General features: G+C 33.8%; 1 protein-coding gene across 6 annotated transcripts in view; it reads right to left on the bottom strand.

The window, feature by feature from the left end:
- The window catches only part of SPATA1 (spermatogenesis associated 1), a 47,753-nt gene that overhangs the window by 9,629 nt on the left and 13,820 nt on the right, over positions 1-24,304 (bottom strand). For 5 of the 6 annotated variants that reach the window (XM_028102471.2, XM_028102474.2, XM_028102473.2 and 2 more), the window contains exons 3-11: positions 21,376-21,482; positions 19,827-19,944; positions 16,739-16,792; positions 16,421-16,649; positions 9,824-9,947; positions 9,037-9,097; positions 4,200-4,311; positions 3,004-3,129; positions 62-240 (exon numbers count right to left, since the gene is read on the bottom strand). In XM_028102471.2, coding sequence (XP_027958272.1) covers positions 62-240; positions 3,004-3,129; positions 4,200-4,311; positions 9,037-9,097; positions 9,824-9,947; positions 16,421-16,649; positions 16,739-16,792; positions 19,827-19,944; positions 21,376-21,482 — 1,110 coding nt within the window. The remainder of the gene's footprint in view (positions 1-61; positions 241-3,003; positions 3,130-4,199; positions 4,312-9,036; positions 9,098-9,823; positions 9,948-16,420; positions 16,650-16,738; positions 16,793-19,826; positions 19,945-21,375; positions 21,483-24,304) is intronic. The other variant, XM_028102478.2, reaches the window with a different exon arrangement.

The raw sequence follows: 24,304 nt of genomic DNA on the forward strand, positions 1-24,304 counted from the left end.
TAAACCATGTATTTTGAGTAGAATTCTCTAATAGAATGTGAAAAAATTTAGTAATAAGTACCTTAGAGTCTGTGATGTTTGCCAGATTCTTTGGTCTCATCTTGATCTCCCTGGCTTCAAGTTGCATGAGCAGTTTTTTATAGTAAAGTTCCAAATCTTCTTGAAGTTTTGTTAAAACCTCCTCTAATGATGCTGTAATTTTCTTTGTTTCAAAGTATTTTTTCTTCCAACCATCACAGGCTACAAAAAAAAAGACTATAGTGTGAGTCTGACTAAAGGATTAAACTTTTCAAACTGGAAAGGATACTAGAGTTAATTTAAACCCTTCTACGACCCTACCCTTCTTCCCTCATATGTTGAAGAAATTAAAGCAAAGACTGAAATGTTTATTAGAAAATAAAAGGATTTGCCTTACGAATATAGTAGTGATAAACACAGGAACCAAGTTCTTTAAACTTGTAATGATTTCTGAAAAATCTTGATTAAAAATACTACCTATAGCAAAATGTGTATATTTTGATCACTTTTTTCCATAATCTGATTTGAAGTCATTAATTTAAAATGATAAACAGAAAGGCATATTTTTCAGCCCCCAAAATGTTTTATAAAATAAGCTGATTCTGATTCATCACTTATTAAAATTATTCCAAATATATCCCCAAGCTTATATAGGGCAGAATTTCTTAAACCCTGAGCCCCTTAGTTGAGAAAATTAGAAATTAAATACTGCCAATTTAGGGAATCACTTTGACACCAAGAAGAGTCTACATACAAACTTAACAGGAACATAAACTGCATGCTACTATATCAGAATATGCATATGTTTAAAAGATTATCAAAGAAATGAAAACCCCAAATTTAAAAAGTCTATATGGTGATTTGATTAAAATTCAAGAGTTTATTTCCCTCATGCCTTATATCCAATCCCTCAGCAAGTTCTATTGGTACTATTGCCAAAATACTTCCAGCATCTGGCACGTTCTACCTTCTTCAAAGTTATGTCCCTAGTCAATCCACTATCTTTTTTTTTTAAAGATTTATCCTGAGAGCGTGCACATGTGTGTGTGCAGAGGATGAGGGAGAAGAATCTCAAACAGACTACCCACTGAATTCAGAGCCCAACATGGGGCTCGAGCTTACGACCCTGAGATCATGACCTGAGCTGAAATCAAGTCAGATGCTTAATTGACTGAGCCATCCAGGAACCCCACTATCATCTTTTGAAAGTACATTATGTTTCTAACTGGTCTCCCTGCTTCCATTCTTGCCCCTCTAACAGGCTATTCCATATAGCAGTCATTCTGATCTTTTAAAAATATTTTTTAAATCATATAAACCTCTAGCTTAAAAACCCAACAATGGCATCCTACCTTACTTAGAATAAAATCTAAACGTCTTGAATTGGCCTGTTCCTTGCTGAGCTTTTATTTTCCTCTACATTACTCTGTATTACATTCCAGCCACACTAGCCTCCTTTCAGGTCCTTACTACTGCAAGCTCATTTCCATCTCTAGACCTTGACATTTTAGTGTTCCTTCTGTTCAGACTGTTTTTTCCCTCTCTTTACCTGCCTGTCTCCTTATTAATCACATCATAATGGTATCGCCTCAGTGATGCCTTCCTTGAAAACCCTAGCTAAAGCATCTCTCCTGCCCCATCACCCTTTAATATGCTTTTTTTCTTTTTTCTTTTTTTTTAAATGGACTTCTGAGCTCTGGTCAGTAGCTGATATTGTCTTATTTGTTTACTGTCTGTCTCCTCCCATTAGAAGCAAGCTCCTTATGAGCAGGGCCTTGTTTATCTTGTTTGTTGCTATATCCTCAGCATTTAAAACAATGTAGGGAATGGAGCACATAACCTCAATAAATATTTGATGGCTGATACATGCCTTTTATCTTGAAACGTTCCTGTTGAAAAAGAAAATGATCATTCTCATTTTATAAATAGAAAAAGGGAGGCACGAAGAGGAGAAAAAAGTGAAAGATTCCTCTGGTATTAGAATCTTGATCCTATGATTTTTAGTCCATTACTCAAATTTGTCTGATAAAATCACTTTTAACAGGACAACAAAGCTGAGTCACTGCCACCATTTCCAGGATAACACTTAATATTACGAGGTGGAACTTGCAGAAGTATCTCCTGACACTGCCTATAACCTTCAGTCAATTCTAGTACTGAAGCAATAATTTTGCTGTCAATTGAGGATTCTAAAACCAGTTAATTCCATATATACCTTTTATTCATATAACCCTCAAATACAATCCAAAATGCAGTCCTTTCAAACCCTTTAACACCTCTCAAACCATTATCCCATACTTTCTCCATTCTGGCTCATTTTTTCTAATAATAATAAACTTGTTTCTAACTCTGTTGCAAGAAAACTAGCTGCTTTTCTACCTAATTTCTCTCATTCCTTCAATTCACTCATTTAGGTTAGCAAAGTAGATAGACACATAGCACAAAATTAAGCATATAGGGAGGACTAGGATCCACAGATTGCTTCTAGAGTAAGTGCTATCTAAGCTGAGATTGAATGACTAGTAGGAAATAGCCAGGTGAGCTGGGAAGAGGGGAGATAGAAGGAAAAGATGTAGCTGACAGAGGGAAAAACATGTCTGAAGGCCTAAAGCCAAGAGGAGGCACACTTCAGATTCTAGCATACTTAACACTTTTCCTGGAAGCCTTTCTTGATCTCTTCCATCTAATTTGGGTGTTCTTTCTCTGTACTCCTCTGTGTACTATTCTGTAATTCCTTTATCATAGGATCATCAGGATGCATCATTTTTTTCTTGATTATCATTTCCTCACTGGACTATAAGCTCTTTGAGGGCAGAAACAAAACTGTCTGCCTATTACTATCTCCTGAGTCCCTAGAACAGTGGCTAAATTCAGTAGACAAAAATGAATAAACAAATAAATGAATGTCAATTATAAAAAAATTTGAACTTAAATTTTAAAAACCACCTGTAAAGCATGCTAGTGATAAAAGATGTAAAACTTTACCATGATATCGCTTCAATTTTCTTTGTTCAAATAGCTTTTCAACTTTTTTTATTAGTTCTTTTCTAATTCTTTCCAGATACTGCCTTTCTTCCTTTACTTGTTTCATTTGTTCAATAATCTTCTCTCCTAAAAGGTAATAACCCATCAATGTCTAAAAGCTAAAAGCTGGGAGTGTAAAACTTAAAAGTAATTAAAATAGCAAGAGTAAATTTTACCCAAAAGTCTGTTTTTTTTTGCTGCAGTATAGCATTTGCCACTATGGCAAATACTGAGGAGTCATTTCAGTTTCTAACAGGGATACATAAGAGGATTTCCAGATAAGTAAAGAATATCATATGTCTCTTTCACATTTACATAAATGTGTAGAAATTAGGTAAAGTTAAAGTAGTTATGCATCTTGGTTTAATTCTTTTGGTAAATTTATCTTGGACCTAGACTTATTGTCCTTACATAAAAAATGTGTGTACACACATATGTATTTAAAGATTTTATTTATTTTTGAGAGAGAGAGAGTGCATGCATGGGCAGAGGGAGAGGGAGAGGGAGAGGGAGAGAGAAATCTCAAGCAGACTCTGCACTGAGCACAGAGCCCAACCTGGGGCTCAATCTCACAACCCTGAGATCATGACCTGAGCTGAAATCAAGAGTCGGATGCTTAACAGACTGAGCCACCCAGGTGCCCCAACAAATGTATATTTTTAAAAACACAAATATGGGGCGCCTGGGTGGCTCAGTCGTTAAGTGTCTGCCTTCGGCTCAGGTCATGATCCCAGAGTCCTGGGATCGAGCCCCACATCGGGCTCCCTGCTCAGCGGGAGTCTACTTCTCCCTCTCCCTCTGCCTGCTGCTCTGCCTACTTGTGCTATCTCTCTGTCAAATAAATAAAACCTTAAAAAAAAAAACACAAATATTAGTGATTAAACATATGCAGTAATTAACATATAATTCACACACTTTAAAATAATGTAACATTTTTGTGGTAAAATACATATAATAAAATTTAGTTTTAACTATTTTTAAATGTACAGTTCAGTGGCATTATGTACATTCATGATGCTTTGCAGCCATCGCCACCATCTATCTCTAGAACCTTATCTTCCCAAATTGAAACTCTGTACCCATTAGGCAATAACTTCCCATTAATAGTTAACTTTATCTCATAGAATCATCTGTACTTATAGTGTCATCATACTTACTTTCAATGTGTAATAAAGAGGTATCAGTTATTCTGGGAGAAAGAGCAGGCTGACAAGGAAGTGAAGGAAAATCAATAAGATCTGGTAGGGTGATGCACTCTTTTTTACCTATCTGTAAGCAAATATGAAAATCAGTAGGATCTGGTAGGATGACACATTACTTTTCACCTATCTGTAAGCATTTGATAATTCACAACAGCAATGCATTTTTTTTACTCATATGGTGACAAACTCCCAAATCTTTATTTATAACTACAGAGATTCTCTCTTGTGCTCCAGCTTCTCCACTATTCCTTGGATATTATACACAGGCACTTCACTTAATAGGAAAAAAAAAATCCATTAATCCTTCCTAAACATGATTTCTTTCCAAGATTTCTTAGTTATGATTTTAAAATTTTTCTAAGATGACTATTGATTTTTTTTTAAATTGGGTCAACTTTGATAATTTATATCTGCTTTGAAAATTAGAAAATGTATTACATTTTCAAATTTTAGCATATATTTTATTCTCATATATTTTATCTGCTCTGTATTTGTTTGTATCACCTTTACCTTTCCTAACTTTTGTGTTACCACCCTTTTATGATAAACTACCTTAAGCCTTACCGATGTTGATGTTTCTCTCACTAGCACTTCATAGATCTTGAGTTGTTTTCAATTCTGCTAGGTTTTTTACTTCTGTTAACTTCTTAGTTTCTTCTTCTATCTTCATTAAGTCCTTACCCCTTTGTTTTATTGTTCTTTCCTAGTTTTTAATGTTCAGGTTCCAATAAGATAATGGCAACCACCTAAATTACAATCTCTCCATATATCTTCCCAATTACTATAAAAGGAAAGCAAATAAAATTACCCATAATTTATGTCTACAGCATAACTAGTACACAGACTCCTTTAATTTACACATACTTTACATATAAGTGGGGAAATAAACACCCTAGACTAGCAGAGTGTTCCCACCTACAAATATATGTGGACTGTGCATTAGAGATTGCTATATAAAGATAACACAATAAACAACCACGATTTAGTCTAGGAGGAGAGGGCCCCACATGCATAGAAGAAATACTGAGAGTAAGGATAAGATCTTGTAAATTAGAGCACTTTTGAGTAGGAGGCCAAAAGAAATGGATTATAAAATGTAGGGGGCCAGAGGTGGTAATCATGGGAAGACAGCTTCTAGGAGAGAGAAAAATACTTTGGAAGAGGTGTTCCCAAGGGCCAGGTGGTAAGAGAAAAGAAGAAAGTGGCCAAAATAACAGCTTTGCCGAATTAAATTAGTAGAAGAGAATTCAAAGAAAATAGACACTGGGGCACCTGGGTGGCTCAGACGGTTGAGCGTCTGCCTTCAGCTCAGGTCATGATCCCAGGGTCCTGGGATCGAGCCCCGCATTGGGCTCTCTGCTCAGCAGGAAGCCTGATTCTCCCTCTCCCGCTCCCCCTGCTTGTGTTCCCTCCCTCGCTGTATCTCTGTCAAATAAATTAAACAAAAAAAAAAAAGAAAAAAAAGAAAATAGACACCAAAGACTCCATTTAAGAAATAAACAAATAGCTGCATTTTGCTATATCAACAGAAGAGGGAGCTCCTGATCTAAAAAGCAAAAGAAACTACCAAACCACCACTCCCTGTTCCTCTGTAAGAACACCCGTTATTATTACTTATATGGAGAAATCCAACACAAGTAAACGTAATACAAAATAATCTAGGATCCACACAAATGTACTTTTTAAAACCCTCAAAACTGAGAACTAAGACAAAACAGGCAGCCACGAAGCAGAGAAAGACTTAATACTTCCAATATAGATTAAATATAATTAAGCAAGCATTTGCAGATACCAACAACACAATAAATCAGGAATTTTAAAACTCGGAATAAAATAGGAAAAACAACAGGAAGATATGAAAGTTGGCTAAACTGAAGAAAGAAATTAAGGGAAAAACAAAATTGTTTCACAAATGAACAAATTAGCACGTATCCAAGAAGGAACAAATAGGGCCAAAAAAAGGATAGTGGAGAATACAAATAAAAAGAGCAACGAAGATGAAACACAAAAATATGGTAAAATATATCTATTTTACTATTTTTATTTATATCTATTTTATATACGTTATTTAGAGAAAGTAACATATATAAAAGGTAAAGAAGAAAAAAGAAAACAAAACAGTAGAATGGATCTAACTGAATTTTCTGAAATTATAATTTTAATATCCTGAAATAAAGAAGTCCTAATTTTCACACTGCAAGGATCCACTGTGTACCCAGAAAAACCTGACCTAGAATTCTCAATTGAGATACAGTCTGGTAAAACTAGTACACATTAAAGGAATCCTCTGACCTTCCAGGAAAATATACGCAAGCTAGTGTACAAAGAAAAGAAAACGAGGCACCACACTTATTAGTAACATATATAAAACAAGACATCAGTAGAGCAACATTTCAAAGAAACTGAAAGGAAAAAAGATCTAAGCCAAGGATGTGATATCCAATCAAGCTATCCTTCCGGTAACAAAATTCTATAGCGGGGATTAACAAATTTTGTAAAGGGCCAGAGAGTAAATAATTTAGGCTTTGTGGGCCACATATGGTCTCTGTCATGATTCTTCTTTTTTTTCAATTCCTTAAAAATATAGAAAACACTCTTAGGTCCAAGGCCTTACCAAACAGTCTGCAGGCCCTAGTTTGCTTAACTCTGCTCTAGACAAAGTTTTAAATGTGGAAGAAGAGAATAGTTCAGTGCTTTTTTAAATTGAGTTTAATCCAACCAAGAGATGATTGAAAAATCTGCAAAAGAACTGGCAGTAAGTGTTGAATATATTTAATTATTTGAGATCTGAGACTAAAACAAAAGGTGAGGGGGTAGACTAGAAGTATGGTATATAAATGTTATATTCTTTGACACAGTAGAAATAACACAACTAAAAATACATGAGAGAAGAAAGATTTTTTTGATCGCCCTGAATATAACAGGTAGGAGTCAGTGGATAATTTTAGAGGTAACAAAAGCAGAAGCATACATTTTTAAAAAAGGAAAAAGACTAAGAATACTAGTATAAATGTATTAGTATAAAGGTAAGCACTAGAACAAAAATACAACCCTCCTAAAACGAGGAGGGGGGGAAAAGTACAAATAAACTACATAGTAACTCATACTAACTGTAACATAAAATAAAATGACAAATCTCAGGACAAACACATCAGTGCTATCAACGTAAGCAGACATAACTCACCTACTAAATGAAAAATATTTTCAGACTGTCTCACAAAGCAAAACCCAACTCTATCTAAGCTGTACATATAAGACATACCTAGGGGCGCCTGGGTGGCTTAGGCAGTTAAGCGTCTGCCTCCGTTCAGGCCATGATCTAAGGGTCCTGGAATCGAGCCCTGTATCGGGCTCCCTGCTCACTAGGGAGTCTGCTTGTCCCTCTCCCTCTGCCCCTCACCCCAGCTCATGCTCGCTCTCTCTTGCTGTGCTCTCTCTCAAATAAATAAATAAATAATCTTAAAAAAAAAAAGACATACCTAAAACAAAGCAATTCAGAAAGGCTGGATAAGAAGTGGGGAAGGAAGATGAGGGTATTGCCAAATAAATGTATACAAAAAGAAAGCAGGTTAGTATCTTGATACACAATAAAGAAGAATTCAGGCCAAAAAAAAAGCATTAAAAGAGTCAAAAAAGTGCAAAAGTGATTTTAGTATTCACATAAGAACTTCGTGCCAAATAACATATAGAAATCTAAATAGATCAGAAACCACAGGAAATGTAAGGATAAACAGTAACACACTAATAATAGGAGATTCTAATATACCATTCTCAGTCTACGACATAGCAAGAGAAAATAATAAGGATATGGGAAAAAAGGATATGGAACACTGAAGGCACTCAGCAAGGTAGAGTGCAGACAAGGTGCAGAGTAGAAGATGCTTGCAACATACACAAGCATCAAAGAAATATCTTCAGAGTACTTAAAAAAATTATACATTATCATATATATATATGATATATATACTCTATATTATATAACTATATATATAATCAGAAACATATAGCAAACAACTCAAAAGAAACACTTGAAAAGGTACTTTCAAAAGGTTACCAAAATGGAGTCCATAAAAATATTAAAACAGGACCAACTTTATGGATAATCTGGGAAATTAAAATTCAAACCATGGATAGCAGTAAGCATCCACTAGACCAACAAAAATTTTAAAGCATGAAGATAGCATGTTTTATTAATATCCAGCAAAAATAGAACAATTATTTGAAGATGATGCACCTTTTGCTCTAAAACCCAAGGGCTCTGAGCTGTGATTCCCCTGCCAGGGCTTGTCTCAGACTCCATTCAGCATTCCTACTACATTCCCAACCTACTACACGTCAGGCAGCACTATATGAGCTGGCCACACAAGTGGCAACACTGCTTGCAATGTCTTTCAGATCACCCTCTGAACCTCTCTTGCTTTGGGCCCAAAGTTGGCATCTTTTAGATTACTTGATTAAAAACAAAAAACAAAACAAAACAAAAAATCTGAAGCAGCACATCCAAATGTGGCAAATCTTTCTCCAAATTCAAGAGGTCCATCAAATGACTCATTCTCAGTGATAACTAGGGTAAGATATACAAACCTAGCTTTCACTTAAAGGGCGTACCTCAACATGTCCCACTCATACCATGGAACACCCCAAAATTTCACTGAAATGGTAAGCTCCTGAATTTTCTTGAGGCTTATCTCCCATCCTATAACCTTAAACATTTTAAGCTGCAGTTTTGTTTCAATTTAAGTATAAATGTTGTTGCAATACTGCATTTAAACAAAAACTTTAAAAATTATACCTGATTGTCCTCTCTTCTAATGATATTAACTCCATCATCTTCATTTTTCCAAAGAAATTGACTTAAAGGGAATGACAGATTTGAAAATCATATTAAAAAAAGATTCCATGAATATTATTCACATTTTATATATCTTATTTGATATTCTGTAAACACAAATGTAACATTAAAACCTTTTAAAAAGCCTGAGACCATTAGCATATTATCTTTCAAACTCATTAATGATTAACATAAACATTTAGCTTGAGTAAGAAAATCATATTTAATTATATTACAGCTAAATTCAAATCACATTGCAATGTCTATAGCAAAGTAAAATAAAAATTTTGGAAACGTATTTTATTTGTAGTTCTTTTGAGAAAGTTTATAAAATCCCTTAACTTCAAAAGACTATATGCAAAACTGTTGTCTAAATACTATAATTCTGAATGAAATGATTCCATATGAAGCTCAAACACACTGGTTAGTTTACCCATAACCAAGAATCTAAGTGAGGCAGAAAAATTCTAATAAGGGCAAATAAAGACAAATTTTTCTGTCATTACTCTGCCCTTGATGATAAAATAATTACAATGGAAATAAATTTAAGTGATAAATTATTCATTATGTTAGAGAGGCATGTTCATATATAACAGTAGAGATTAGAATCAAGGTCATTTTAACTAAAAATATCACTAATTTCAGTCATGTTTGTTCTAATTAGAAGTCCTTATAAAAGTACCCTGATATCTCACTCTTTCTTATAGCTTAGACTATGATATGTGGAATCAACATCTAAACTAATTACCTTTTTTTGTTGCTAAAATAATCACTATTTGATTCTCCCAATGATCCTGGAACTTCAGAATTTCCAATGTGATTTTTTCCAGTCTGGTTTTCTTTTGGAGTGGCTTTTCCCCCAGCTGATGGTGCTGTTCATCCATGGCAAATAAAGTTCATAATATTAAGAAAATAGTAAAATAAAATTTCATACAAATATATATATATATGTACATACTATAATCTTGTCCCATGTTTCAGAATCTCCGTGGACTCTACAATTCATGATATAAGGCAACAATTTCCAAAGTGAATTTCATGAAACAGTTTATGTGAAGAATTCTTTGTTCAATAGTTTGAGAAAAAAAGAATTAAGGAACCCTACCAGGAATATACACCCCCCACATGGAGGGATGGGTTAAATGGTGATGGGTATTAAGGCAGGCCCTTGTGATGAGCACTGGGTGTTAAACATAAGTAATGAATCACTAAATTCTACTCCTGAGACTAATATTACACTGTATGTTAACAGGAATATTTTTTTATTTTTTAAATTTTATGTTAATCACCATACATCATTAGTTTTTGATGTAGTGTTCCATGATTCATTGTTTGCATATAACACCCAGTGCTCCATTCAGTATGTGCCCTCTTTAATACCCATCACCAGGCTACCCATCCCCCCACCCCCCTCCACTCTAGAACCCTCAGTTTGTTTCTCAGAGTCCATAGTCTCTCATGGTTCGTCTCCCCCTCTGATTTCCCCCTCTTCATTTTCCCCTTCCTACTATTTTTTTTTAAACATATGTATTATTTCAGAGCTACAGGTCTGTGATTCAACAGTCTTAAACGATTCACAGCGCTCACCCTAGCACATACCCTCCCCAATGTCTATCACCCAGCCACCCCATCCCTCCCACCCCCCAACTAACTGGAATTTAAATAAAAACTTGAAATAAACAAACACAAGCTCAGATGGCTTCTCATTGCCTAAAAATTCCTTAGTTTTGGAACCAAGGCTCTTGCAGTTCAAGTCCCTACCTACCTCTCCAGTTGTACTTCATGGTACTTCTTCCTTCCCTTCTACCCCCAAACAGTAGTAGTAGTAGTAGTAGTAGTAGTAGTAGTAGTAGTAGTGGTAGTAGTAGTAGTAGTAGTAGTGGTAGTAGTAGTAGTAGTGGTAGTAGTAGTGGTAGTGGTAGTAGTGGTAGTAGTGGTAGTGGTAGTGGTAGTAGTAGTAGTAGTAGTAGTAATGATAATAAAGTTACCGAACCAACAACCACATTAAGCAAATCCTGAAAGCTCTATTCATATCATGATCTCTGTGAAGGAAGCCTTCTGGCATTAGGCAGTGAACAATCTGCATGGCCAAACATTTGCAACCCTGGGTTTGCAACCCTGGTTTTGAAGTCAGAATACAAAGCGTTCTCTAAATCATCTTAAAGAACTTGGACTTTAAATAGTAATTAATGAGTCTTTCAAAGGTTTTCAAGCAGGGAGATAAATAATCCAGCCTGTAACAAGAAGAATGATGCTGACTACGTTCTGGAGAACAGACTGGAAAGCAGATTATAAGGAGGCTACGAAATGGTTTTCAAGGTTCCTTTACTCTAACAATCTATTATTCTACAGTGAGGAATATTTCAAGGCTTAAAGTCTGAACAGCTAGAAGAATGATGAAACCAAAGAAGTCAAAAAAGTATACTTATTTGGGGGCAACAATAGAGTCAAGTATTAAACACATTAAACAAAAATGTAGAGGTGTGAAGCACAGACCCATGGGAAAGAACAGAAGATATCTAATGGAAGGGAATACCCATTTCAACATGAAAATGAGTAAAGCATTACTCTTGTCTACTTCATTAAAGGACTTGTAAATGCACATTCTTAACAGCTATATTTAATAATATAATGTTAGACCTCAGATATTTTGCATTCTCATGCACCACAAAAGAGTAATTTGGCATTTTTAAGAAACTGCACAACAATCAACAAATGGGAAGAGTACATATGGAAAAAAATTAAGGAACTTTAACTCACATCACATATAAAAATTAGTTCCTGGTAGATTAATAAACTAAATTGGAAAAGGAAATCATAAAATGTTACATCTCAGGGCAGAAAAGGGATTTTTTAAAAAGACATAACTACCCATAAATGAAAATGCCAGTAAACTTGATGATATTAAAATTTAAGAACTACAGTTCCATTCCTGCTTAGGATTATAGAAAGATGAAACAGTGCTCCCACTTGAACAAGGAGAAAAAGGTAAATAACCTATAAAATAATAACTTTTCTTGAACTCATTAGAGAATTATAGTTGCAAGGAGTTGAATTCCAATTCCCTCCTAGGAGAAAATTGTTTCATCTTTGGCAGAACACAGGAGGAAGGAGTAACTACTATTAAAAGAAATAAGAAGAAAACAGATTAAAATTTAAAGGAATTCTAAAGGCCAATGTAGGCTACCAGGATAGTTTAGAATCTCTGGGATCCTCAAACACAAAGGGAAGTCAATACTTAATAGCAAGCTCCTTTCCATGTGCCTGTATCATACTTATAGGAAAGACTGGGGGTAGAGCAGGAGACCTGAAAGAACCATCATTGGCACATAGGAGAGAAACCCCTTCACACAAAGCAAAAGACTTAAGCCACTGGGGGGAGGAACAAGAAACTCTCCCATCTCAGAACCCACACAAATACCTATTTGCTCTCATGGAGGAACAGAGGCAAAAGCCATCAGCTCTAAAGGGAAAAGCAGGTGACTCTCCTTCCAACAATATTAGCTTTGAAAGGTCTTATCACTGGGGAGGGGGTAGGAAACCCTCTCATCACCAGTCCGAGGCAAGGCCTAAAGGAAGGGTAGAAGCAAAAGCCGTAAGGATCATCTCAGACCCAGGATCATGCACTGATACAAAGCATAGGTTTACTACCACTGGGTGGGGGAAAAAACTCTCTCCTAAATATAAGAAGTCATTTTTTCCCTTACTTTTAATTTCTTTAAAGATAACTAACAATGTAAAGTAAAAATGGTAAAAATTTATTGTGGAGTTATACACAGAAGTAAAATGTATGACAATAGCACAAAGGAATTGAGGGAGGAAATAGAAATAATACTGCTATATGGTTCTTATATATGAAGTTGTATATAATTTGAAAGTAGACTTCAAACTAAAAGTGTATAATGTATACCTTAGAGCAAGAGTCAGCAAACCTTTTCTTAAAGGGCCAGATACTAAATATTTCAGGCTCATGGACATTTGGTCTTTATCACAACTACTCAAGTCTGTCATTGTAGTATAAAAACAATCATTGAAAATATGTAAACAAATGGGTAAGGCTGTGTTCCAATAAAAGTTTATTTATGAAAACAAGCCATAGGCATAGATTAAAATAAAATAGGAGTGCCTGGCTGGCTCAGTCAGTGGAACATGCAACTCTTGATCTTGGGGTTGTGAGTTTGAGCTCCACATTGGGTGTAGCGATTACTTAAAAATTAAAAAGAAAAATTTAAAAAGTATAAATATAGGTATTTGCTGACCTCTACCCTATAGCAACCAGTAACAATTTTCTAAAATGAGAAATAGTGGGCCAATAGTAGAGATAAAAGTGAATCATAAAAAACTTCACAATCTAAAAAAAGGCAAGAAAATGGAAAAACTAGGAAGATAGAAGACATGAGACAAATAGAAAACAAATAGCAAGATGGTAGATTTAAAACCAACCACATCAATAATTACACTGAATGTAAGTGGTCTAAATACCCCTAGTAAAAGGCACAGATTGTCAAACTGGACTAAAAAGTAAGATCTAAATATTTGCTGTCTACAAGAAACCCACTTTGGATATTCAGTAACAGATAAAAAAATGGAGAAAGATACACCATGCAAACACTAATAAAGAGAAAGCTTGAGTGACTATATTAATATCAGACTAAATAAACTTTAAAATAAAGACTATTGCCAGAAATAAAGAGAAACATTACATAATCACATTGGGGTCAATTCATCAAGAAGACACGATAATCCTAAATGTGCATGCATTTAATAACAGCTTCAAAATACATAAAGCAAAACTGATTTGAAGTTGAAGATGTCAACATAATCCTTGCAACTGTTAGAGCATGTTGACAAAATTTAAGAATTCCTTTCATCAAAAGAATCATAAAGATAATAAAAAGACAAGCCATGAACTAAAATCTAGAATGAATTAAATACACAGACACACACACACACACATATCGTGGAAAAAATACATATGTATATTAAATGAATCAATATTTGAAAGAAAATGAGCAAAACATTTGAGTGAAGGCAAATCCAAATGGCCATTAAATATATGAAAACATGTTCAACCAAAGAAAACCATTAGAAAAGAAAAATAAAATATTTGGAATTAAAAATTCAGTGTAAGGATTTAACAGCAGACAAGACACAACTAAAGAGAGAATTAGTAAAATAGATTTGGAAGAAAAATCTGCAGAAATTATCCAAAATGTACAGCAGAGAAACAGGAGACAGAAAATATCTGATACAATGGCAAGTTATGGTTCAATAGAACTTTCAGACATTGCTGCTGGGTACAACCACCTTGGAAAACATGTGGACATTATTTAGTAAGGCTGAATATGTACAAACAATGCCAGTGCTAGGTATACTGTCTTGATATCCTTATGCACATGTACATTTAAGAGTCATGTAAAATAATGCACATAAAAGCATATTTGTAATACCTGCAAACTGGCAACAAACCAAATGTCCATCATCAGAATAAATCATGGTACAGTCATATAATGGAATATTATACAACAATGAAAAAATGAAATGGTATTTTATGTGAAACACGATTGAATCTTGCAATGTTGAACAAAAGTCGTCAAAAATAAAATACTTTCAATATTATTCCATCTTAATGCAATTCAAAACATACAAAACTAAACTACTGTTAAGGAATACATATTTAGGTTGTAAAACTATAAAGAAAACAATTATCTCAAAAAAATCAAAGTAGTAATCATCTCTAGGAAGAAAGAGGATGTGACCAGAGGAAGACATACAATGTTGAAAAGTTCTTATAAGAAAAAGAATAACAACAAAAAACACAGCCTTAGAAACAGCCATTAACTTCTAATAAAAAAAAATTAACAGGACAAATGCACAAAGCACTTAGAAAAATGTTGCTTGCAGCAGTATTCATAACAGCAAAAACACTGATACAGTGTTGGGTACATAAGTTATACCACAAGGAATTCTATAATGATGTACATCTATAGTTATTGATATGAAATATCTACAATATATTCTAAAATACAAGAAGAGGCTCTAAGAGGGTTTGTATCTTCATTTTTAAAAGTTAAAAATATTTATTACATACAAGAACTGAAAAAAATAACTGAAAGAATATAAACCAGAATACTAACAGAAGCCATCTCTGGATGGTAGAATTATTTTTAATCTTAATTTTCTTCTTCATAGTTATTGGTGTTTCTAGAACTTTTTAAAAATGAGCATATGCTGGCCAGCATACTTTTTTTGGAGTAAAGCACCAAGAAATTAATACAATTTAAAAACTACACTTGTACAAAATTCAAGGGTTAAATACTCCCACCACAGATATTTTGGGGTTTTGTGCAAATGTCTGGCCAGTAGCCCAGGATATGAAATATGACACTACTCACAGCTTTATGTAGGCAACTGCCCACTTCATCAGCCACCTGACTTTGTACTTTTCAGGAATGCTGGGATTCTACTCTGAATTTTTTTTCCCAGGTCTTTTTCCCCTTTAACCTTTAAGTAATACCATGACTGGGAAGCAATATTTAACAGTGTAGCAGAGACAAGCCTAAATCAAGGAGGTAAAGATTCTCACTGAGCATCTCACTGGCATCAAATAAAATAGGTGGATCTCATCCACATGTCTCATCAGAAATAATAAAACATATCAGAAGGGTAAATACTAAAGAAGGTGCTAAGTTTGAACTATTATTGGATATAGCACAAACTTAGAATGTAAGAATGGCTATAATTGATGATGGAGAAAAATGCAACTGGTTAAGAACATGTATATTTTGCAGCTGTAATGGACGTTGTCATTAATTGGAGGGGTTCATTTACAAATGTTTAATATATTTGCTTTTCCATCACAAACAGTTTATTTCCTTACACAATATTTTTTCAGTAAGTTCTTATAGTATAGTTCCAGCTTTATTTATAGGTTTAATTTTGTTTATCTACCACTTTTTAAGAACTGAACTATCACTACACTGATGAATGTAATCATATAAAAATTTATGATTCTTTGAAATACAAATGTCTCCCAGCATTAAAGTTGATTTGCTTTGGTTTGATACAGTTATTGTGGCTAAGATCCTTCTCACTTACAGTAATAACACCAAGGTTCTATGCAGTGATCACTTCCTTTTTCCTTTAGCCTTAACTTTATCTGAAACTATTTTTTTTTCTCTCACTTGGTGAAACTATTTTTAAAAATCCCCAAATGGAATTGTAGCTTTCCTTTTACACTGCTACATTTGTGTAAGGCTAGATTTGCCCAGAATTTGCTCACAGACCTGACTACTAAAACGTACTATAATAACCTCTTTGTTTTTCCCATTCCAGTTGAAATCACCTTCTTCCTGATTTTTGTTAAGAAGCTCTTTCAAAGTGTTTACTAAAAAACTGGGATCTGTTCCAGGTTCTTCGTTCAACAAAGTTACACTAAGTGGTCTGTGGATTATTCCATCAGCCTCAGCAACACCATTATTAGTCTGCTGCCCATCTAAAGAAACAGTTGATGCTGAATAAATATTTCCTAAATGATCCATTATAGGAAGCAAATATAATTCTGGTTGAAGAGCCTAAAACATATAGAAAATTAAAAAAAATTAGTTTGTAATTTAAAAAAGTTAAAAAAATTAACATAAGTTTAAAATGTCACATTACATACATATGGAGGAGCAAATGATTTGAGTTTCAGTTCTGATTCTTGCTTTACCTTCACCTAGAAATAAATAAATGACAAAAAAATAAAGCTTTTGTAAGTTTTCAATTATTTTTATTCCTTTTTTTTGCAGAAGGCACATACCTGTAACATAAAAATCAAATCTAAAAGCTGATAACTAAGGCTAGAGTCTAGAAAATGTAGAACATAATCCTATTTCTATTCACTATACAAAACATAAAAGAAATTCTATGTCATTTAGTAGTAATAATTATGGCTATCACTTGCATGGACTCACTATATGCCAAGCACTATTTTAAGTGCTTTACATACATTAGCTCAGTTAATCTTCACAATTCCATGTGATAGGCACACATATTACATATAGTTCACAGACAGTAAGATTGAGGAAAGAGAAGTTAAATAACTTGCCCGTGATTTTATAACTACAAATTTTCCAAATTGGGATGCAAAACCAGATAATCTGGCTCCAGAGTCCAATGTCGTAAACTTTATTTCCTAAATATACAACCCACAGAGTTCATTTGTTATTCATCCATCCAACCATTCATTCATTCAACAAATACTAGGGCATACTATGGGTCAGGCAGACCCACACTATGGGTCAGAACTATGTGTTCTATATGGTGGGAGATACAATGGTAAACAGGGCAAAGTCCTTGCTCTCATGTAGCTTATATTCTACTTAAGAGAATGGATGTTAAATAAACATGATTTAGGATAGTGATATGTGATTTATGAAAACAAAAAACTGATGTAATAGAGAACAACTTAAGAGAAAGAATATCTAAAATATGGTGGTCAGAGAAGACCCTTTTGCAAAGATAGTACTTGAGACTGAGAACGTGAATTATGAAAAGAAAAAGCAAGTTATTTGAAAATCATGGGGAAGTAATTTCCAGGCAAGTGCAAAGAACATAAATCAGAAAGGAGTTTGTTGTATTTGAGGACCAAGGATTTTTGCGTTTGAAATGGAGAACCAAGAAGAAAAATAGCAGCAGATTTCATCTGCTATTCCTTAGGCCCTCCGTATCTCTGGCCTAACCATTGCAAAAGTCTCCTAAAGTCTCCTAGTTACAATCCCTGCCTCTAGTCTCTGAAGGCTCCAATCATGTCATCCTTTGCTCAAAAACTCCAATGCTTCAGAAACAAACAAAACTCATTAATCTGGCATTCAAGACCTTCAACAAATCACTTTACAACTTGTTCTCTACTATTACGTTTTACACCATGTTCCAATAAAAAAGGAAACATTTAGTCTTTCTTAGTTGCCTGTTTTTCCACTTCTGTGCTCATTCTATTTTCTCTGCTCAGAAAGCTTTTCCTACCCAACATTTTTGCAAGATCAAATATTTATTTTTTTTAAAGATTTAATTTATTTGAGAGAGAGTGAGAGAGCAAGAGAGAGCGCACGAATGAGAAGCAGAGGGAGAAGCAGGCTCTCTGCTGAGCAGGGAGCCCTGAGTAGGGAGCCCGATGCAGGGCTCTATTCCAGGACTCTGGGATCATGACCTGAGCCAAAGGCAGATGCTTAACTGACTGAGCCACCCAGGTGCCCCCAAATATTTATCTTTCAAGATCCAAACGAAAGTCCTCTATCTCCCTTCTTCTCCTACTGGAAGAAGTCCTTTTTTCTTCTGAATATACAAAATACACTATTTTAATTATTTACGTATTCTCTCTTCACCACTACAGTGAATACTCTTTAAGGGCAGGATCCATATCCAGTTCTTTTTTCTCATTTTGTTTATAGAAAAACATCAATAAATATTAGGACTTCAGAAGTTGATTTAAATTATCTTTATTAAGGTCTCTTCCAACATAGGATTCTGTGATTGATATTTTGTATTTTAGATATTATGAACAAAAAGAATTGTTCTTTTTCTTCCTTGTTTGAGAAAAACTTAAAGATGAGTAAATTGATATTTTACCATACTGAATAGAATTCAAATGACAAAAACTTCATATTTAGCTGATCTTGAGAATTCCACATAGCAAATTCCTTTACTTTGGGAATGCTTTTTTTCCCCATTACCATTATTTAATTTGTCCAATAAGCATTTAAATGCCTCTAAGTGCTAAACACTTTGTTAGGCACCGTATAAATAATTGTGAATAAAGTCCCAGCTCACAGGGAGTTATATAAAAATTTATTTGATAATCAAATATAGTCTAATGGCAGAGTCAGATGTTAAATAAACAATCACATAAATACTAAAGACAATATGTTAATTAGAGTGAAATAGGAATATACCTTATTTTTAATATAGAAAATCTTGATTAAAGAAATAAACCTTATGTAGTTAAAAGAAACCAGAAACTTTGAGATCTGATAGCTTGCTGGATTAAGAATTTCAGCTAGGAAAATTCTACTTAGAAAATCCTGTCATTAAATCACAGAAACTATAAACAGGAGTGTTCAAGAGATAATAGTTGAAACAAACAAACAAAAACTTGTTGGAGTCCTATCATTTCACATCAAATGAGGCTAGCTGTGGCCCGAACAATGAGAACCCATTTTTGTCTAGAACACAAGTACTTATTTAAATGTTTTAGGGGGTGCCTGGGTGGCTCAGTCAGTTGAGCGGCCGACTCATGATTTGGATTCAGGGTTGTGAGATTGAGCCCTATGTCAGGCTCACATTGAATGTGAAGACTGCTTAAGATTCTCTCTTTCCCTTTGCCCCACGCCCCGCACCCACCCCCCCAGCTCATGCACACACATGCGCGTGCTTTCTCTCTCGCTCTCAAAAGTTTTTAAACACTCATTTAAATTTAAAAATACATATTATGTACATAATCACATTTTAACTTTGTCTTCCTTTTCTTCCCAAGGAAATGCACACTCCAAAATATCCCCATCCTTTTAGTGCCCAATAATATGCCAAAAAGACCCATTTCTTTCTTGATGATCTATGTATTTAGTGATATTTCCATTTTGTCATGATTGATAATACTTATCCCATTTATAGAAGCTGAATTGACAAGAAGCTGAGTTGATAAGCATTTAAAAAACATAATTTGTTAAGTTATGCTTTTTTTTAATCAAAAGGAAAAAAATAAGAAAACTTACCACAGCTAGATTATTTCCAATGCATTTCAGAAATAAAAATTTTTCTGCAACAGCATCTTCACCAAGGAACTCACCAAGTCGCTCTCTCAGCGCTTGTAAAGTAAGGTGAGGAGATACTCTGAAATATCATGACATTGCCTTATAATGTAAAATGAAATAGGTTTCAGCTATACTACAAATTCTATAACATTAGTCAGCTATCTCAAACATAAATACTAATTTAATGTATCACATATAGATCAATATATTGTGTTTTTACATTGTGTGGCACTTTGTAAAACTTCAGGAAATTTTTAAAAAATAAAATGATTATGCAAATAAATACTGTTTATAAAAGTCCTTTCTGTACTGAAAAGGAAAATGCTTGTCTACTTTTCTCATCATCAACACAGAAGGATACTCCGAACTGTATTATTAAAAAAAAAACTTTGCTATGGAATTTATATACTTTTATACATAAAGAATGATTTAGCCACAGATATTTATTTTGGAAGTTTGACAGGATTAGCTAGTGCTTAAAATTTCTTTGATAATCAAGTATTGTCAGACTCCACATCTTTGCTCATTAGGAATACTTCACTCCTCAACATCTAAAATTTAAAGCCATCATTTATGGTACTGTTTTGAGGTTTTGTTTTTTAGAATCTTATGGGAAACATTATGTAATTAATTCATTCAACCAAAAAATATTTATTGAGCCCCCACTATATGTCAGGCATTGTTCTAAGGGTGGGAAAATGGCAATCAACAAAAGAGACAAAAATCTCTGCTCTTATAGACTTTATAAATCTAATGGTGGGAAAGAAAAATAGACAAACTATGAAAACATATAATTCCTAAGACACTGCTAAGTATTATAAAGAAAAATAAAGCAGGGAAGGAAGGGTAGCTACAATTTTAAATATAGTGATCAGAGAAGATCTAAACAAAAAAGTAATATTGAAGTAAAGAGCTAAAGAAGAAATAGGATATCTAATGGCAGAAAGAGCATTCTAGACTAAGAGAAGAGCAAGTACAAGGGTCCTGAGGTAGGTCCATGTCTGATGTGTTCCAGAACAAAAACAAGGCCAATATGCTTGAAGTGATGGGGAAGATAAGGAATAATGTCATGTGCGCTTCATACATGTATATACATTTACATATACATACATGTAAGTGTATGTACACATATAGTCTGTTTCGATTTTGAAACAGTTCAGTGAAAAAAGTCATTGTGGATATACTGATTTAACCACTATTCACAGCTCTTCAACAGGTTTCTAAATACAGATAATTTCTCTATTAATTCTCTTTGTGTGTAATGATAGTAATACCCCAGTTATACCCTTTTCTCTGGGTGTCAGTGACACCTGGCTAAGTGACATCTGTTTCTACAGTACTTATTAACTGTTACATAGCATTATTTATTGATAGTATTAAGTTAGAAACTGGATCCATAACATGGACCAGAGTTTTTCACTTACAACTTAAATTTCCAAAAAACATTTTTCTCTGCAGAAAAAAAAGACTGCTTTTCAGGCACATTATAACATGACCACAAAATACTTGCCTTATAAATCCAGCTGAAATGAATTTGTTAACAACTTCTATTGAAATGGTATTTAGCTTATAGTTCCATGATCCTTCAGGGACATAGAAAACATGAAGTTCCACCAACTGAATAAATTGAGAAGAATGTCAGTTAAAATATTTTTAAAGTGAAAAAAATAACTGATGTCCTCTAGAATTTTAAGCTTAATAAACATAATTAAAATAAACATGGAATACATGTATCCTTCTGAACAAACACAGAAAACAAAATGAAGAGCCAAAATTTTGGTTAGTTGGCTACTTGGCACTTGGAGCACATCTTTTCCTTAAAAACAATGTCATAGACGTGGTCCTAGGGTACCCTAACATCTCTGAATACAGTGTTCTTTCTGTGGCTTGAAGTAAGAGTACGAGACCACCAAGATCAGTTTCTGCTTACCAACCTTTTCCTTTCCCCTGATCCCTACCTACTCAGTTCTGTTGGGGTGATCTTGTGGAATCCTTATACTTTACATATTGTCTCCCTAACATAGTTGTGATAAGTGCTAGTTCCTAGCAACTGCAAAAGTGTGAATACCGTGGTTTGGGAAATATTTTTGTTTCCCTGAATTCTAGGAAGAACCTATTCCTGATGGTTATAGGGAAGGAAATGGTTGTTCTTACATAGGTCATGTCTGTCAGCTTAGCTTGACTGTCCTTATAAATGCCACTTTCTTTTCTATTAGTGTTTTGTTAAACCTCAATTAGAATCCTTCTACTTAGAAGAATATTTAGATTATTACAACAGAAACAGAACAATTATAGCAAATATTCCTATCCTTTAGTCTAATGATGTTATTCATTGCATATTAAAATTTAAATGATTATGCTCTACAATATTAAATACCTGAGAAAAACTTTAAAAAGTTGAATATGACCTATCATTAAAAATAGAAATTTTTACAGGAGATAAAATTCATTTTTGAAATGAATGTTTTGCTCAAGTTGTTTTTATAGACCAAGTAAATTATTTCTATGCATTTGATACATGTATAGATCTGATGTGAAGTTTGCCATATTCTATATTTTGAACACCAGAGCATTTAAAATTCCCTAGCTATATTATACTATTCTTAGCTAACACTACACTATACTATTAATACTAGAATATTTAATAGTTACACAATTATATATTTGCAAAACCTTCAGAACACTTAATATGACCTTATCCTTTATATAGATGCATTAATAATTTACAGGATAAAAATATTTATTGAACTAAACATTTTACTCTGTTCTTATAAACCAAGTAAATTCTGTCAATATTTTTTATAATTCATGAACTATAAAAGTGTTTGTACAGATTTAATTCCTTAATTAAATGAGTAGGCAATACAGAGAAAATATAGTTAATAAAACATTTCTGTAAAATAATTTATAGTGAATTTGTATTTATTCATTCCCTCAGCAAATATTTACTGAATGTCTACCATGTGCCAGCACTGGTCTAGGCAACAGGAATATGCAGTCAATAAGACAAAGATCCTTGCCTGCGCATAGTTTTACATTCTAATGAGGTATCAGGATAAGAAGGGTGAGGCAAGTGAGGCACCTCAGATACAAAATTTAAGGCTGTACCAAAACCTCAGTAATCAAGATAAATAACATTAAAAAAAAACGTAACTCAATGCAAAAAATTTCATGATAAACAAAATATCAAAAATTTAAATACAGAATTTAATACTACTATTAGAGCCTGAGGAAAAAGGAAAAATATGAACTTCAATACATGTTTCTTAAAAAAAAAAACACATTTCTTAATGGTCAACTTTTTCCAGAATAACCAAGTAGTTGAAAAAAATACTGAAAATTTCAAAAGTGTGTATTAAAATTCACAACATTATTTTAAGGTCAAATATTCTATTTATATCAAAACATGAATTTATTATAATTTTACCTTCCTGGCTCTCATGGAAGCAAGCTCATCAGTAATATTTTCATCAAAACTATTAAACATTTAAAAATATACTAAAAGGTATATTTAGGGGCACATATCTTGCCTTTTGCCTCAGGCTCCAAAATGGCTAGGCATAGCACTATCAGATTCTATTTCTATTTAAAATGTTGCTTTTATGGATCTTTTGCATCAGTTTTTCATTAAAAAAAATCTTGTATTGATTATTTATCGTAATTATGGAGGTTTTTTGTGTGTGTGCCCCCTAAATATTGCACCCAAGGCAAGTGACTCATTTGCCTCAGACTAGTCCCAGGCCTGTGAGGGACACAGACAATAACTACTAAATATAAAACACTTCTACATTATACAGCACATGAGAAAGGGCTGGGGAAAAGGATAAGAAGAGCAGGGTAAGGCAAACTGAAAAGATAAAAGGGGAAATAGGTTTCAGTTTTAAATAGTCTGGGCAGGTCTTATAGAAAAGGTGAGATTGAAGTAAAGATTGCAGGGGAAGAAACAATTAGCCAAGTGATGATGCAGAGGGAAAGAGTTCCAAGAAGAGCTAAAGTTTTGTTTTTTTTTTTTTTGTTTTTTTTAAGATTTTATTTATTTGCTAGAGAGAGAGTGGAGTCAGGGGCAGAGGGAGAAGCACACTCCCTGCTGAGCAGGGAGCTAGATCCCAGGGTCCTGGACTGAAGGCAGACACTTAACCGCTTAACCAACTGAGCCACCGAGGCACCCCTAAAATAAAGGTCTTAAGGTGAGAGTGTGCTAGTATGACTGAAGCAGGGAACAGTAAGACATAAAGTAAGAAAAATGAGGAAGACAAGGAACAAAATAAATTGGGTTTTCCAGGCCATTTTAAGATCTTCCATTTCAGAAAATGGGAAGCCAATACAGAGTTTTAATAGGACATCTGACATTCATTTTACAGTTTTATTTTAACAAGAAAAATTCTAAACATACATACAAATAAAAGGAATAATACTATGAATACCCAAATACCTACTAT

Source organism: Eumetopias jubatus, unplaced genomic scaffold (assembly GCF_037043125.1).
Source record: "Eumetopias jubatus isolate StellerSeaLion01/CBP00866 unplaced genomic scaffold, mEumJub1_p1.0 scaffold_4, whole genome shotgun sequence".
Lineage (NCBI taxonomy): Eukaryota > Metazoa > Chordata > Mammalia > Carnivora > Otariidae > Eumetopias > Eumetopias jubatus.